A 13,637-nucleotide genomic window follows, 5' to 3' on the forward strand; every position below is an offset into this window, starting at 1 on the left:
TGTTTACCATAGTTTTCTCGTATTTTCTATGAAATGAGAATGCTCAAAATTCCACTTATAACATAAAATTTATTATGCATAAATTTAAATTCATTTTCTAAAAATTTTACCATAGCTTCCCTGTATTTTCTATGAAATGAGAATACTCAAAAATTCACTTTTAGCATAAAATTAATTTACGCATAGACTTCATTTTCTAATGATAAAATTTTGCCATAACTTCCCCACATTTTCTATGGAATGAGAATGCTCAAAATTTCACTTTTAGAATAAAATTTATTATTCGGGACTGTTCGAGAAGAGAAGAAGCAAGAGGACGGCGGGCTGATTTGCTGGACAGCCACTTGCAGGTGTTAGTTCTTCTTTGTTCCAACCCACCCACCCTTTTCAGAGTACATCCCCGCTATGGCAGATCTGTTTGAGATGGCCAAGAGGCATGTGAATGGCACTACCATTCTTTATTAAACGTAAGGAAGAATGGTAGTGGTGCCATTCTCCTATTCAATGTGATGGGGGTATGGAAGGCCTTGAGAATGGCAGTGGTGCCATTCTCCCATTTAAGGTGATGAGAGGACTTGAGATTGCCATTATCCCCTTCCAAAAAGGTGTTGGGAGGCCTTGAGAATTGCCATTGCCACCTTCAAGGTGATAAGATGCCCGAAGGGTGCCATTTTTCCCTTCAATCAAGGTGATGGGAGGCCCTTACAATCGCACCACTGCCATTCTTCCTTGAATGTGTGAGAGAATGACATTATTGTCATTATCCCCTTAAGGTGATGGGAGGCCTTAAGAATGGCACCACAATCATTCTCCCTTGAATGTAAGGGAGAATGGCAGTGATTCCATTCTCCCCCTAAAGGTGAAGGGATAACTTTACAATGGCACCACTGCTATTCTTATTTGAATGTAAGGGAGAATGACAGTGGTTCCATTCTCCCCCTCAAGGTGATGGAAGGCCTTGAAAGTGGCACCACTGCCATTCTCTCTTGAATGTAAGGGAGAATGGCACCACTACCATTCTCACCTTCAAGGTGATGGAGGTCTTGAGAATGGAACCACTACCATTCTTCCTTGAAAGTATGGGAGGATGGGAGGTGTCCTATTCTTCTCTTCAAGGTGATGGGAGGCCTTGAGAATTGCACTACTGCCATTCTTCCTTGAATGTAAGGGAGAATAGCAGTGGTTTCATTTTCCCCACCACGACTATGATTCAGGCCTTGACAATGGCACCATTGCCATTCTTCCTAGAATGTAAGGGAGAATGTCAATGGTGCCATTCTCCCCATGAAGGTGATGGGAGGCCTTAATAACAGTACCACACTCCCATTCTTCCTCCTAGAATGCAAGAAAGAATGGTAGTGGTGCCATTCTCCCCTTCAAGGTGATGGGATGCCTTGCGAATGGCACCACTTCCATTTGTCCTTGAATGTAAGGGAGAATGGAAGTCATGCCATTCTCCCCTTTAAGGTGATGGGAGTTCTTGAGAATGGAAGCACTTCCATTCTTTCTTGAACATAAGGAAGAATGGTAGTAGTGCCATTCTCCCATTCAATGTGATGGGATGGGAGGCCTTGAGAGTGGCATTAGTTCCATTCTCCCATTCAATGTGATGGGATGGGAGGCCTTGAGAGTGGCATTAGTTCCATTCTCCCCGTTAAGGTGATGGGAGGGCCTAAGAGTGCCATTTTCCCCTTCAATCAAGGTGTTAGGAGGCCTTGAGAATAGTAGTGGTGCCATTATCCTCTTCAAGGTGATGGGATGGGAGGCCTTGGGAATGGTAGTATTGGCAATTTTCCCTTAAATGTGATGGGATGGGAGGCCTTGAGGATGGTAGTGGTGCTATTCTCCCCTTTAAGGTGATGGTGGGGTAGGCCCTAAGAATTGTTGAGATATCGAGCTCTAGTGAGGCGGTGGACACTGATGACCCGCCTGGGGGATAGGCCCCGCACTTACACCACTGGCATGGTTGGTGAGATCATGGGAGATATGCGGCCAGTGGGATGACAGGCTGTGTGACAGCCACTCTAGAGACTGGCATAGTTATAGCGCCAGTTCATTTAGTCGGGTTCACACTATAGAGAACCCGTGTATGTATTTGGTTGAGTACCTCTCATACTGTGTGTACTCTTATTCTTGTATATGGTGTGTTGAGTGTTGAGTAGAGAAGACGAAGATTTTCAGCCTCTCACCTTGTGTGTTCTCTATTAGGGTTTTGTGAGTGTGTGTGTGTGCTTGCAAGAGCTCAAGCTCTCTTCCCCCCTGCATCTTTTCATGGTATCAGAGCCTGGTTCGTGCTAAGGGCTGAGCTGCAAGCAAGAGAACCACAGGAAGCGGTACGAGGGTACGAGCTTCAACTACTCTTCCCTATTGTGTTGGTGACTACACCCTTGTCGGGAGCTCTACAGGAGGCACCGGCAAACGATCTCCGATTGAGGAGCTTTCTTCGCGGGAGTGAAGCTACAGGGCAACTATACAGATCCTGACACTCCCCACGTTCTCGGTGGACCGTCAGTTGGACGGGAGCAACTACGGCATATGGAAGGTTATGATGGAATTTTTTCTGGAGTCTTACGACCTCATTGATTTCGTCGTTGTTGGGGTTCCACGGCCAGAAGTAGAGGAAGGGGAGATACCGTCGATCCGAAAGGACCGAGAGGCACAGGCACAAATGTGGGATTGTGTCAACGCCAGGGTCCGTTCGTTTATCTTTCTCAACTGCACACTGCAAGTAATCAATCATGTAAAGCATATGACGCTGGCCAGAGGTATATGGCAGCATTTGGCTTCTCTTTACAACAGGGTATCGCCCATGAAGAGGATTTCCTTGGAAGTTCAGATGCGAGTTATGAGCCCTGCAAAGTCGTTGACGATGCGGGAGCATATTAACAAGCTGCAAGCTCTTCAGCAGGAAGTTCTTCAGGCTGGGAAGGAGATATCGTCAGAGGACATGGCCATAACGTTGCTGTCACACTTGCCCTCTCAGTACTCAGTATTCTACTCGTCTTTGATTACAAGTGGCAGGCTCAGCACCATCACGTGGGAGGAGCTTGTGCCCATGGTCTTGGACCAGGAGGAACGATTCACGAACCCTCCTCAGGGTGGAGGTTTGAAGGCCTTAACTGGCCAACAGTCGAAAGGCCGTAACATGGGCAAAGGGAAGGATTAATCGGAGAAGTCTTCTGAGAAGAAGTCCGTTACTGACCACGAGAAACTAAAGGCAAAGAGGACCTATAATGATTGTGGCGAGAAAGGCCACTATTGGAGGCAATGTCCCAAGCGGAAGACCGAGAAGGGTGAAGATTCCTCAGCAGTAATCATGAAGACTCCGGCTTTTGTGCACCTGGAGGTGATGGACACCGATGTTTCATTTTCTTCAGGCAGGGAGGAGATTGGAGGACTCTCCGCAACAGATACTCGGGAGTGGATTCTAGATAGTGGTGCTTCCAGGCACATGACTCCTTCCCGTTCCGGTTTACAAGATCTTTGCAGGTTTTCTAGTCACATTCTTAGTGGGGATACATCCACTATCCCAGTTCACAATGAGGGCAGGATGGAGATAGTTCCCGATGGCAGAGGGGGGAAAAGCATTCCTCCCAGGTGTTGTATGTTCCGTCACTTGGTTTTCATCTGTTGTCAGTGCATCATGTTTGCAAGACTGGCGTACGGGTGGAGTTTGATGAGCACTTTGTTGCTCTCCGGGACAAAGCAACAGGCTAGGTAGTTTGGGAAGGCAGAGGAGAATGGTGTTTACAAGCTTTCAGCACTCTCTCTCCCAGGTCCTCAGGTTTGTGATGAGTGGCAGTCTGGTAATGGCCACTTAAGTGTGGATACGCTGGAGGTGCAGGCTTTCCGGGACCAGACGGTGGATAGCTTGCCAGTAGATGGCAGAACTTGGCAGGAACTTTCCAGTACTGATGTTGGTGGTTCTTGTGTTCGTCAGTCAGAGGAAACTGAACACATAACTTATGCTCTGATGTCTCGTAGTATTCGGGACAAAGAAACTCGTGTAGATGAGGATATTCTTTCCACGGGGACCTTTTGGAAAGCCAGGCAGGTGGCAGTTGATTACTTGCAGAAGGAGGTGGTTTCTCCAGGCTTTGTGGTTCCGGATTCAGAGGGGGTGGTTGACAGGTTTCAAAAGGCCTTGCGTGGTCTTCAGCAGGTTTCCAGGACTTGGTTTTGCACCGTAGCAGGTGTTGATCCTTGTGAGCAGTGTGATGCCTCTTTGACTCAGAAGCAGAATGGTTCATTGATCTGGTTGATGGACACCAGATTGGACGGGAGCTTCCTGATGAGGCAGTTGAGCTCAGGGTTGCGGATGACTCTTTGGGAGGCAAGATTGTGTTTCCTGTGGTTTCTGCGGCATGCGAAGGATCATGGACTCTTTTACATAGGAGGGGGATTGATTGATAGAGTCCAACTCCACGGTTGGAGTGACTCAGTATGGGGAGGAGATCCGGACATGAGGAGATCTACTTCCGGCCCAGGAGCAGTAAGAGGCAGTCATCTTTTACCTTGTCGACGACAGAGGCAGAGTACCGGGCTGCTTGTGATGCTACTTGTGAGGTGGTGAGGTTGCAGAGGTTGCATTGCAGGTTTGGGCTTGCACTGGGGAAACCCATGGTCATCCAGAGGCACTTTGTTCGTGAACAGATCATTGTTGATGACATCTTGCTAGAGTTCTGTTCGACGGAGGACAGTACGGTGGACCTCTTCACACGAAGTCGCTATCTCAAGATTTGCTCAAGCGGCACCCCAGCTCCCTGTGGTTGGTTTCCCAACCAGGAGCTGAGAGGGGGTGTTAGAAGTCATCTCCTGTCTATTTTTATACACCAGGGCCTCTGTTGTGGGTGTGCCCGCCCTTATTAGGTGTCTTCTCATTTTTCCCCACTCTCCGTATTTTTCCCCCATTTTTTCCCTATTTTTCTTGGCTTGGGTGGTTGCCCTGTGGTGGCAGGAGGACCCTGTTGTTGGCTGACTGCATCAGTGTACATACTGGAGCTGGCCGACTGATTCGCATGAGTCGTGGACTTCACATATGCTGGCCGACACCCCTGCTGCTGGCCGACTGTACACATCAACAAGTCGTGGTGCTTTTTGTCCTGTCGGCTGCCTTTCTACAGGCCGACTGCATCATTGGGGCCATATAAAATGGCCCCACAGCCCCTTGCCAATTTTGTATCATTCTCGGGATCTTCTTGTGTATATAGAGTAGAGTTACACGCCTCTACCACTTTCTTTCTCTTGTGCTGTTATTTTTTTCTGCACTGCATTTTGCTCGTGTTCCCAGATCTGATCATCATCTCCGCTGCATATTCTGACAGACCCATTATACTTTCCTACAACTTGGCATTACCCCCAATGTGTGTTAATGTTCAACACTCAATGCATGGTACTAGTAATAGGGTCCATCCTCCACCCCTTCAATCATGCAATTGAAGTGTTTGAATTCATGTTCGTGCATGTGAGTTGTTATACGCTTTCCTTGCATAGTGATAAAAATACATGCAGAATATTGGCTGGCTCTTTTTGAATTGAATAAAAATATACTCCCCAAATAGATAGTGAGTACACCCAGAAACCGTGTAATTAATCGGTCTAATTAGTCCTTCAACACTGTGGGTACATTAGACCAATATTCTTTTCAAAATATGGCACTATTGCCAGTAAACCAAGTCACGTCATGCATAACCCAATCTGTTACATAACCACCATATTTCCATCCTTGTATTTTTGAAACTTGAATCAAGGAACATGTTGCCTCTTGCTTAGCATCCAGCCAAGACTTGCTATAAAATGGACTAATCCTAGCCACATAGCATGGGTAACTATACAGATTCTCTTCTTTCCCCTCCACTCCACAAAGCTTGTTTTGTCTCAACGTGTTCCTTCTTTGGTCTTCTAGGACACAAGCAAGGGTACTTTCTAATTTTCCAGGCAACTACGGAAATAGCAAACTTTAGAAGAGCATTGTTTACCTAGAGGTTAAATCTCTCATTTAGGTGACTGTCATCATGCTACTGATGTGGCAAAAACATTATATTATCCCCATGAACAAAGCCTCCAAAAAGTGGCTCCTGTCCTATGATTGATTTGAGAAGCTGGTATCAGGCATGATCACACTTGACACAAAGAGGCCCCATCTGAATATGATCGTTAAACAAGCAAAACTTATGGGCTTAGCAGGTATCTCTTCTGGGTGTGCCACGCTCCTTCTACAAAGAAATCATGCTACCGACCTAATCAGTTGAAATGTCAAAACCTTTATCTTTCATTCTCTGCCTAACTAACGCAACATTATCTGGCCTGCCAGCTGCAGTGTATATATTTGAAAGCATAACATAAGGAGTTGGATTTTCAGAATCCAGACTAATAAGGTGCTCTGCAATCCATTCGGCTCTGTCCATATCCAAATGCATTCTGCAGGAACCAAGCAAAGCCATCCATGACTTCACATCTGGTGGCATAGGCATGCTTCTAATCAACTCCTCCCCGCCATCCAGCAAGCCTGCCCGTCCCAGAAGATCAATCATGCAATTATAATGCTCCACTGTGGGATCAACACCATTATCTTCTCGCATGGCAACAAAGTAGTGACAGCCTTCCTCCACAAGGGCAGCATGGCTGCATGCCGAAAGCACACTGAAGTATGTTATTTTGTCTGGTATTACCCCATTCGAGTGCATTTTTTCAAAGAGTTGAAGCACATTTTCGCCCTTCCCATGCTGCCCATGTGCAGCAATGATTGTGTTCCATGAGCTCACATTGTGTCTCTGCATTTTATCAAATACGTTTTGGGCATCTCTAACATCACCACACTTGCCATACATGTTGATGAGTGCATTTCCTACAACAATGTCTGATTCAAATTGGTTAAAAACAATGCAAGCATGCATTTGCTTGCCCTCAGACAAGGCTCCCAGGCCCGTGCATGCATCAAGGCCACTTATGAAGGTGATATTATTCGGTGTTAGACCTTCCTCCAGCATTTGCTGATACAATTTTAAAGCCTCTGCACCATGCTCATTCAGAGCATAAGCTGCTATCATCGCGTTCCATGAGACAACATTGCGGTCCGGCATACTATCAAACATCTCTCGTGAATAATCCACATTGCCCACCTTGCCATACATATTGACAAGGGCAGTCCCCACTATAACATCCAATTCAAAGCCGAAATCTACCATGGATGCATGTATCCTCTTGCCAATCAGAAACCCTCTCTGGTTAGCACATGCAGAAAGAAGGCTGATGCAGGTTACCTTGTCTGGTATGACTCCTTCAAGTTGCATTTGCTGGAAAAGTTGAAAGGCTTCATTCCTTCGCCCTTCTTGAATATACGCCCCTATCATTAAACACCATGAGAAAACGTTTCGACCTTGCATCTCAGCAAAGACAGATCTGGCATTCTCCAAGGCACCACATTTCCCGTACATTTGGACAAGGAGGTTTCCGACATATATGTCACCATGGTGCCTGGCTTTTCGGATGTGGTCATGGATGCGCTTGCCTTCCTGGAGGGCTTTTAGGTCTCCACACTTCCGCAGATAAAAGGCATATATGGCAGAAACCTCTTTTATACTGGCATCAGGAAACCTATCTGGGGTACCATCATTCCGTGGGATTATGCGAAAAGAAAGGTGAGCTGTGCTGCTAGGGTTTTTCTTACCTGCAAGTTTTTTCCTGAGTGTATTTCCTGTTATGTTGGCAGCATTTGAACTATCTAGGATAGCAGCATCAGCAGTCCATCGGAAATCTTGATCTACTGTGCTGCTAGGGCTTTTCTTATCAGAATTAGAATGGTGTACCGTACTACGAGGGTTTTCCTTATCAGAAAACGTATGTTCAACGGGACTCCTTTTAGGATCTGCAAGTTTTACGAAGCGCGTATCTTCTACAATATGTAACCTATGTAGCATAGGATCATTCCAGGGAGATGGAGTTCTAGAAAAAGCATGCTCGACTGTTCTGCTAGGGTTCCTCTTACCTGCAAGGAATGTGATTACGCATCTTGCAGATGCGTTTTCTTCCTCCAGCGTCATGTATGCCTGAATGGAATGTTGCCATCTTCGCAGATTACTGCCTATCCGAGGTAAGAAGTCCTTTGCACAGAACAGCATGACATCTCCGTTGTGCTGTATTGAGGCTAGAAGGAACTAGACCGCTACGGCAGCTCTGCGTGTGGTTAAAGGTGGTTTCGGGTCCGTGATTATCTACCACAATTGGCCCAAATGCCCAAGTAGTACAGGCTTCTATGAGCTATGAGTACCAACATTTGTGTGTGCGATCCGCAGATCTACATGTGCTTGCTGGCTTTCTATGACCTGCTTTCGGGCTTCCAAGCAGCTGCTTTGATCTTCCGGCCATCACTTCCCGAGCGTGTTTCATTTGATCGAATAGGAACTGCACCACTCTTGTCTCCAAATCAGATGTGACACCACCTTCGTGTGCTGTTTCTTAGATAAAATTCTCCCCTCTAGCCACTTTTTTCCCTATTTTAGTTTTGGTTGCGTCTTGGTAAGGTGAATCTGTGGCCGCCATGTCATCAGGTTTTTCCTCTAATTTTCACGGTTGACATTGAGAACAACCGGCTTAGCCTTCAATTTTTTTGCGGCTTTAATCATAAAACCGATTAATCTATGCATTTTTTAAAATAAAAACCAGTAGAGCTTGAAAGTTGTCCTTTTTTTTTACCTATTAGGAAAAAAGTTTATTTCTGACACTGGTTTGGGTGTCCTATGTGCCCAAGGGTCAGTGGGTGCTTGTGGCTTCATCTCCCTTGTTTGATCTTTACCCATGAGTGTGATGAGGGTCATTTCATCATCCCCTTCTACATCACTGTCCAATAGATCATCATCAATGTTCGTCGTGCCTATTGGGATCTCTATGATGATGGCCCTTGGTGTCTTTGGCTTCTACAATGGGAGGCTCTTGCATGGTAAAGGTGTAACAAGAAACTCAACCCATGGCATGTGGACACTGTTGAGATATCAAGCTCAACTAGTACGGATATGGATGGCATGCCAAGATGATAGCTCTGCACTTATGCCACTGACATGGTTGGTGAGATTATGGGGTGGTTTATAAGATGTGTGACAGCCACTTTGGTTTACTAGAGTTATGGCATAGCTATAGTGCTAGCTCATATAGTCACGTTTACACTATGGACGGACCTTATTGGTATATACTCTTATCTTTATGTTATGGTTGTAGAAGAGGAAGAAGATAACAAAAAAATTCAACCACCCATCTCTCTCTTGTGTGCTTGTCTACTCTTGTGTGGGTGTGTGGGTGTGAAGAAGAAAGCAAGCTCAAGCTCACCCTCTCCCCCACATTCTTCTCATACTATTATAGTGTCGATTCACATGCTAACCTTAAAGGGCAAGCAAAGGAAGGAGTACATGGGTAAGGGTAATTTCATCTCTTTCACCTTGATTCCCAAGCAATTACTGCTGGTCTCTGCTATTCAGGGACAATAGCAGCAGTCTCATAGTAGGAGGGCACACTCTCATATGTCGGGGAGCCCTCTTTGGTGAAGAAAGAGCACAGCATATACTGTGTGTCAAACCCGTAAGGCTATTGTATTGATATATCAAAACTCGGTTCAAAGTCATTTTGGGCCCCATTTTTGGGTTGGCAGGTTTGCACAAACACTTTTTGGATGTATTGAGAGTGGGTATTTTGACTCGTGTAGTGTTTCTATGCTTGTTAACACACAAACAATTGGGCATTTTGGTGGACATGAAGTGCCTATAGAGATTTTGGAATCTGCATATGTATGACACATGTATGTTGATGTGATTGGTTCACATAAAGTGATAGTATAGAACAAGTTCACAGTACCACATGTAATTATGTATGTATCAGTCGGATAGATTACTGAAATTTATAGAATTGTTGTGAGTGCAAAATTTACTGCAAGCATCATTTGGGTAGCGGAATTACGGGTGAAAGAAAGTTATGAAAGAGTTCAATAACTAGTGCCACTTTGTTGCAAAGGGAAACATAATCTATACATTTAGGGATATAAGCACATATAAAGTGAACATGCATGAAGTGAAGGCTGTAATGTTTGCACATGGTACATTGTAGACATTGATATTTGGCATAAACGCATTGGACATATCCACATTCGGTGGTTGAAAAATATGCAAGCCCAAAGTATTATTATAGGTTTGCCAAAGTTCAAGGTGGATGAAATGCACAAAGCATGTGAAGCATGCCGATTAAGCAGGTAAGCTAATCATGCATTCACGAATGATAAGAATGTAAGTCAAATACCTTTGGATATGGTACACTCAAATGTTTGGGGACCAAATAACTCGGCATCAACCAAAAGATCTCACTATTATGTGACTTTCATAACTGATCACACTTGGAAGGTGTGGGTATACTTTATGAAAGAGAAAAGTGACGTGTTTACTCAATTTCAGATCTTCAAAGCCATGATAAAGGAAGACAAAAGCATGCACATAAAATCATAAGGTCTGATAATTAAGAAAAATATTTCTTCAATGATTTCAATAACTATTTGAGAGAGCATGGGATAAAGAAGTAGTTTACATGCAAATGCACCCCGTAACAAAAATGGGATTGCCAAAAGGAAGAAAAGGAACCTAGGAGTTCGATGACTATTTGAGAAAGCATGGGATAAAAAGAGACAGTTTACATGTAGTTTATTTGTGGCCACAATATCCTTCACTTCCTTAAGTAAATACTTGTTATCCGTAATCACAATGTGCTCCTTTTTCTTGCCTTTCTATTAGAATTGGAATCATCATTGGATTTATCTTCCATCTATCTCCCTTACCTCACTATTGAATCATCTTATACCAGTCCTTTTTTCTTCTTTTTGTTCTTTGCAGTCATGCATAGGTTCTTTTTGGTTCCTTTAGCTGACAACAACTTTGATGCATATCCCTCCACATCCATATCTCCCTGTTTCAGTTCTTTTATGATATATGTTAGCTAGCTTGTTTTCTTGACTTTCATGCATCTCTTTAGGAATGCATCTTTGAGCTCCTCATAGCTATCAAAATGATCATTACTATAAAATTGTGTGAACCATTCCATTGGTACATCTCCAAATGTACCAACTAATTGGTCCCTTTTCAGCTCTTCCAGATATTATCCTCTTGGTTTGCATACTTTCCATGCTTGCTTAAAAGGGTTAGGATCGGCCGGCCATGTATGGGCGTCCATGTGTGAACGGCCAAGTCACCTATAAGAGTCAAATGTAACCCTAAAACCCTCATTCTCATGTGTTGAATACAAGAGTGCTCTTGCCTTATCTTCTTGGTTTCCTTCTCCTGCGTGTGAGAGAGAGAGAGAGAGAGAGAGAGAGTGAGAGAGAGAGAGAGAGAGAGAGTGAGAGAGCGATCGAGCACTGTGTAGCGGCACGATGGCGGCGAGGAGGTAGAGCGGTGACGGCGGCTCCTCCTTCACTGCTACGATGCGGGAATCCTTCACGTTTGAGCGGTGAGTGACACACCTTTGCATTCTGTTTGAGCTTGCAGCCATTCGTGGCTCGCATACGGTGTTCGACCAGCTACGACCTGTGCGGCAAGAGCGCACATTTTTGGTGCCGCTGTGCTGGGGAGATGCCCTGCACCAAGCTCCAGTTTGCAGCTCGAGCTGCTGCGTGAAGTGAAATTTACACTGTAGGAAAGGCGACTGTGTGTTTGTTGTTGAGATGTTTCCGTGTTCTACAATCTGTTTCTGTAATTTGTCTTTTGCAATTCTGTTTCTTTTGTTATTTTTCGCTCCACGTGTGGGCGTGCATTCTGTTCTCTGGTTTTCTGCGTGTGAGGGGGGATTTCTAAATCCCTAGGCATGCGCTGTGTGCGAACTGCGCCGCGGCAAAGTCTGAACCCTAGAAAACTTATTCCCAAAAAAAATTAAATTTTTATTAAGAAAAAAACCAAACGTATGGAGAGGAAAGATTTTTTATTTGGAGAAAAAAAATTTGAAAAGAAAAACCCCCAATAGGCCCTGGCCTCGGTCTTTTGATATGTATATATATGAGAGTGAGGCTCCATAGCATTCTTTCAAGTGAGAGCTTAAGGGAAGTGGAGCTCTATATGTAGCCCACCCCCCAAGGAGTGAAGGGAGCATGTGGGATAAAGCCTTCACCCTTTCCTCCACAAGCAAATAGGCCTTCGTCCCTTCCCCCACAGAGAAACAGACTATTTTGAGGACCACAGGAGCTCTGGATAGGCAAACACAGTGCTGTAAAGCACGCTAGGACCCTTTAAACGATACGTTCGTTTTGAGCTATCACATGCCCTAGTCCAGGTTCGACCATAAGTAAGGGGGTAAAAATTGGGTTAAAAACAATACAAAAACAAGTAAAAACGGGGTGTGAAACACCTAAGAAACCACTTGTGTGGATTTCAAGGGTAGTCACCAATGCCCGTAGGGTACCCACGTCATATGCATCTACGCTCTGGTCGGGTGCTAGAGCCTGAGCCACTAGAAAGCGTTTCAGTTTACGCAGGCTCACACCATCCCTCCACGTTAGCATCTTGGCCTTCGGCTGGAACCCAAGGGAGTGCAACCCAAGATCCACGAATAGCGGATAGTGATTCGTCCTCTGACTCAGAAGCCATGGAAGGGCACCTTACCAAGAACCCTGAGGAGACAAGCCAAAACATGCCAGTTTGGGCCCCACAACCCGGATCTAGCATGTTTAGTCGTCTAATAGAGACCTTTAGTAGAGCTACACGCTCTGAACATGCGACAAGCGAAGTAAATGAAGAAGGAGGGGTAGTGGATTCGCCATTCACATCTCATGTGGACCCTACCCTCCCAAAGAGTGTCCATGTGGATATTCTACCCACTTCGTTTAATGAGGGCCCTACTGAACTACCACCTTCCGACGCACTTCCTAAAGTAGAGGTCCCTAGAAGAAGTCAATCCATAAGAAGTGACATTGCGTCCACTTCAAGAGAACCGTTTGGCACACCAAGTCTGGATGGGATATTTCTCAATGAAAATTGGGAATACGATCTACACACAGAGACTCTAACTGACCTATACACAGGTTACACATACCATGTAGGTTGGTTAGAAGTCATACGATCTACATCTAGCGCCACTAATCTAGAGGAGCAACAACAAATGATATGTGAGGTTATTCATAGAATTATCCAATTTGAGAGGCAAAATAGGGGAGTGAACCTAGTTTCCACTGGCCCTATGAGATTTTTGGATACGGGCGAGACCAAACAACCAACCCTATCACAATTGGAGACTCCCTCGGTGAGTCCCATAGACCCTTCATATGTTGTTTCGCCTGGAGTCTCAATGCAGGTTGAGCCCACGAGCAATAACTTTAGCTTTCCAACCTTGGCTCAACTTTCCATTAGGGAATCCACAACGCCTACTCCGATGATGAGCATGACGGAAGGCGCACCTGTTACCACTGTAGTTAGTACGACACCGCTACCTAGTGGAACAGTACCTACAACAGTGCGTGCCAGTGCCTATCGGCCATATGTACCTATCGCTACTCATGTTCATGTAGCTCCTACGCCTCTTAGTATGCCAATGGCATATGCTCCACGACCGCCTTATCATAACCATTATCCAAGAGGAGCTAGGCCTAGTCACATATCATATCCTACGCCAGCTGCCTA

General features: G+C 45.1%; 1 protein-coding gene across 1 annotated transcript; it reads right to left on the bottom strand.

Annotated features, from left to right (window-relative positions):
- Nucleotides 1-6,239: 6,239 nt before the first annotated feature.
- Nucleotides 6,240-8,120, bottom strand: LOC147631589 (pentatricopeptide repeat-containing protein At1g06140, mitochondrial-like). Its single transcript, XM_086808950.1, has one exon. It carries the CDS (start codon nt 8,118-8,120, stop codon nt 6,240-6,242), a length of 1,881 nt encoding a protein of 626 aa, XP_086665076.1.
- Nucleotides 8,121-13,637: the final 5,517 nt, after the last annotated feature.

This window comes from Cibotium barometz, chromosome 14 (assembly GCF_041138505.1).
Source record: "Cibotium barometz isolate CiBa-2024 chromosome 14, ASM4113850v1, whole genome shotgun sequence".
NCBI classification, from domain to species: domain Eukaryota; kingdom Viridiplantae; phylum Streptophyta; class Polypodiopsida; order Cyatheales; family Cibotiaceae; genus Cibotium; species Cibotium barometz.

What these genes read in the sequence shown, in the direction of transcription:
- LOC147631589 (XM_086808950.1), bottom strand. Translation starts at nt 8,120, where the DNA reads ATGCTGTTCTGTGCAAAGGACTTCTTACCTCGGATAGGCAGTAATCTG.